This window comes from Austrofundulus limnaeus, unplaced genomic scaffold (genome assembly GCF_001266775.1).
Source record: "Austrofundulus limnaeus strain Quisiro unplaced genomic scaffold, Austrofundulus_limnaeus-1.0 Scaffold223, whole genome shotgun sequence".
NCBI lineage: Eukaryota > Metazoa > Chordata > Actinopteri > Cyprinodontiformes > Rivulidae > Austrofundulus > Austrofundulus limnaeus.
In genome coordinates, this window is record NW_013952625.1 from 387291 (window position 1) to 390892 (window position 3602).

General features: G+C 38.9%; 1 protein-coding gene across 1 annotated transcript in view; it reads right to left on the minus strand.

The window, feature by feature from the left end:
• Window positions 1-2423, minus strand: part of LOC106525351 (uncharacterized) — a 9697-nt gene extending 7274 nt beyond the window's left edge. The window contains exons 1-2 of the mRNA XM_014019552.1: window positions 2417-2423; window positions 2135-2330 (exon numbers count right to left, since the gene is read on the minus strand). Of these exons, the coding sequence (XP_013875006.1) occupies window positions 2135-2330; window positions 2417-2423 (203 nt within the window). The remainder of the gene's footprint in view (window positions 1-2134; window positions 2331-2416) is intronic.
• Between the last annotated feature and the right edge of the window lie 1179 nt (window positions 2424-3602).

Consider the following 3602-nt stretch of genomic DNA (forward strand, 5'->3'; position numbering starts at 1 on the left):
AATTTTTCTTGCTTAGTTTTTTTTAAGAGATGATGATCTACTTTGTTTTTATTTATTTTTTCTAATTCGGCCAACTCTTGTTCTAAATTGTTTAATTTTTCTTACTTAGTTTTTTTTAAAGAGATGATTTTGCAATTATTTTTCCTCTCAAGACAGCTTTACAGGCGTCCCATAGAATTACAGGGGAGACTTCTCCATTGTCATTGTCCTGCATGTATGTTTGAATTTCTTGCCTTAACTCTTCTTTATTTTTTCCCTTGAGTATACTAGAGTTAAGTCTCCATAGAAACGAGTTTTTTGTTTTGTTAACATTTACTTCTACGTGGAGTGGGCAATGATCCGAGAGGTCCATCAGCCCAATATGACATTTTTCTACTCGGTCTAGGTCCTTGTTGTACATAAAAAAATAATCAATTCTTGAATATGAATGATGAGCAGCAGAGTAGAATGTGTAGTCCCTTTTAGCCACACGTCACTTATCCCTAGCTCTTTGATCATCTTTCTGATCTTCTTACCTGTGCTACAATTAACTCTGGGTTGTTTAGAGGCATCTTCTGAAGGATTTAGTCTTACATTAAAGTCTCCACCACAGATCACCATGCCTTGTGATTTAGTTATCATCATATCAAAGATATGTTTATAAAATGTCCATTCTGAACCTGGTGGGGCATACACATTGATAAAGGTAATGTCTTGTCCCTCTAGTCTGCCTGTTACAATATTATATCTACCCTCTTTGTCTTTATATTCATAGCTCATCTCAAATGTGACCCTTTGGGATATTAAACCTTGATCCGATATTAAACCTTGATCCCACTTTTTATTCACCTTGATCCCACATTGTACTCTTCTTGATCCCATTTTGTTCTCGCCTTGATTCCACTTTGTTTTCACTGCGATCCAATTTTGTACTCATCTCAACAGATCACAGTTTTTAGTCAAGTTTTACACACTGTCCTTACTCTTTAAAGGGATCCACGATTAGTTGTAACATTAAAATTTATTTGATAAACATTTATTTTAACTGTAAAATAAAGACTGTAAAATTACTGTAGGCTGTTTAGTTTGTAATGTTTTAAAATATAGTTTAACACGGACGGAGCCATTTTATTTACACGCAAAGCATTCTGGGTAAATGATGGCATCAACTAGGTCATCGGCATGAGGCTACTAGCGAGCTATATCCACCCTGAAGGTTAATCTTGGACAATATCTGAYGATYGACTCTTTTAAATGAAACCAGAGAGCGTTGACAGAGAGGAGAAGGTAGAAATGACTCAGCCTGGAACTGAAAATATGGATGGAGGACAACAGAGCTGCTTCATGGAAGAAGAACCTCAGCTTAGACTGTTAGCTTTCACGGTAGCCCTCACGCTATATTGCCTTATATGTATTAGCTCGGTGCTAGCGCAACAAACAAGCTAAACTGAGGTCCTCCATCCATATTTTCAGTTGCAGACTGAGTCATTTCTGTGTTCCCCTCTCTGTCATGTGGATGGAGGACCTCAGTGATGAGAGGAGAATGTGTAACGCTGGGCTAATATATATATGTGGTGATAGCATCGGGGCTAAAGCTAAAGCTAACAGGCTAAGCTGAGGTTCTTCTTCCATGAAGCAGCTCTGTTGTCCTCCATCTATATTTTCAGTTCCAGGCTGAGTCATTTCTACCTTCTCCTCTCTGTCAACGCTCTCTGGTTTCATTTAAAAGAGTCGATCATCAGATATTGTCCAAGATTAACCTTCAGGGTGGATATAGCTCGCTAGCAGCCTCGCACCGATGACCTACCCACGTCATCATTTACCCAGAATGCTTTGTGTGTAAATAAAATGGCCCCGTCCGTGTAATATATTTTTAAACTTTTAGTTTAAAAATGATAAAAACTGAACATCCTAGAGTATTTTTACAGTATTTATTTTACAGTTAAAGTAAATGTTTATCATATAAAGTCTAATGTTACAACTAATCGGGGATCCCTTTAAGAATCAGGGTTGTAATTAAATCAGGCAACTTAACACTATAAACATCTTGTTTCCTGGAAATAACAATAAGTAACAATGAACCACTGAAGGTTGAAGGTTACTAATCAATAAGTCTTGTAATAAAAAAGCAAAACAAAACCTCCCAGAAACAGACCAGATGGTATCAGGCTGCCGGTGTGTGTGTGGTACTCTGAAAGACCACACACCACCTCCTCCTCTTCCTCCTTTTCTTCGTCCCGCCTGGCTGCTGCCTCTGTCTCCAGACAACAAAACAGAGGGGAGACAGAGTAGCCCGGATGGATGGAGAGATTGTGAAGAGGACGGGCCGGGGGGACCTCCGCTCCGAGGGTCTATGCTCACTCAGACACGTTTTCACTTTTCCTCTTTCTTCCCACCCGGTCCTAATTATTTCTATTTTGGGATGGCCGAGRCTCACCAAACATAGAGCAAGTGCTGATGGATCTGGTGCGGGTATAAATAAACCGTGACAAGCATGTCAGCAGGGGCAGTGGCCCCGATGGGCTGAACTGATTAGCTCCATTATCAGGGGCAGGCCTCATTAGGAGCCAGTGCTTGGGTGTGGGACATGTGCTGCCTTTTAGTACAATGTTTGGACACTGATACCCTGAAAAAGATGCAGTGTTGATCCTGAACAATGCAGACAGGAGAGATTAGTCTGTATTCAGCAAGGTCCAAACATCCATCTCTTTCAMCCTGGATAGGAGTGGGCAATCCTGGTCCTCGAGGGCCACTATCCTGCATGTTTTACTTGTTTTTCTCCTCCAACACAATACTGAATCAGGTGTGTTGGAGCAGAGAAACGTGTGAAAAATGCAGGATAGAGCCCCTGGACAACCAGGGTTGGACACCTGAACTAGAAGACCTCAAGAAAAACTCATGCTGGAGAGACTATACCACCTAACGGAGGTTAGGCTTTTTGTAGTGTTTGTCCATCAGTAAGTGCTTATTGAAAAAGTTACAAATGGATTTTCATGAATTTTCCAGTGCATGTTGGGTTTGTCATGAAGAACTACTCGTTAAAATTTCGGTGGTGGTCTGGCATCATCTGGCACAAACAGGCTGCTTTGTAGTGATGATGTTATACACTGCAAAAACTGTCCATATAGTCCTGCAATCTTAAGTCCAGCCAAAAAGTATTGATGTTGATCTTGTTTCTGACTGATATACTAAGGAAGAGCAGAATGTGTTACATTATTAATCTTGTTAGCCTTATTTCATATTTGTGATCCATCAAATCGAAAAGAAGATTGTCAAATTTGGTCAAAATGACCTAATTACATTTTTAGATTATTAGCTTTAAAAGCTGTATTTTGATACCTGGATCATTCTGATATCATAATTAAATTCATGTACAGTATATGACTTAATTTGTCTTGTTGGTTACAATAATACATAAATATTTGGTCTGAATCCTAATTTTATGTCATTTTAATGAGGAATTTTTGATGTCCTTATAAAGAGGAAACCTCAAATTTTGTTCGAATATTGAGATTTCCCAGCTAAAAAAAACAACAACAACACTTTGCTAGCTCACAGGGAAAATCTTAAAAATTTTAAGGCATTTTTCCTCAATCAGTTTTTTTGTTGCTACTGTTCAAAAT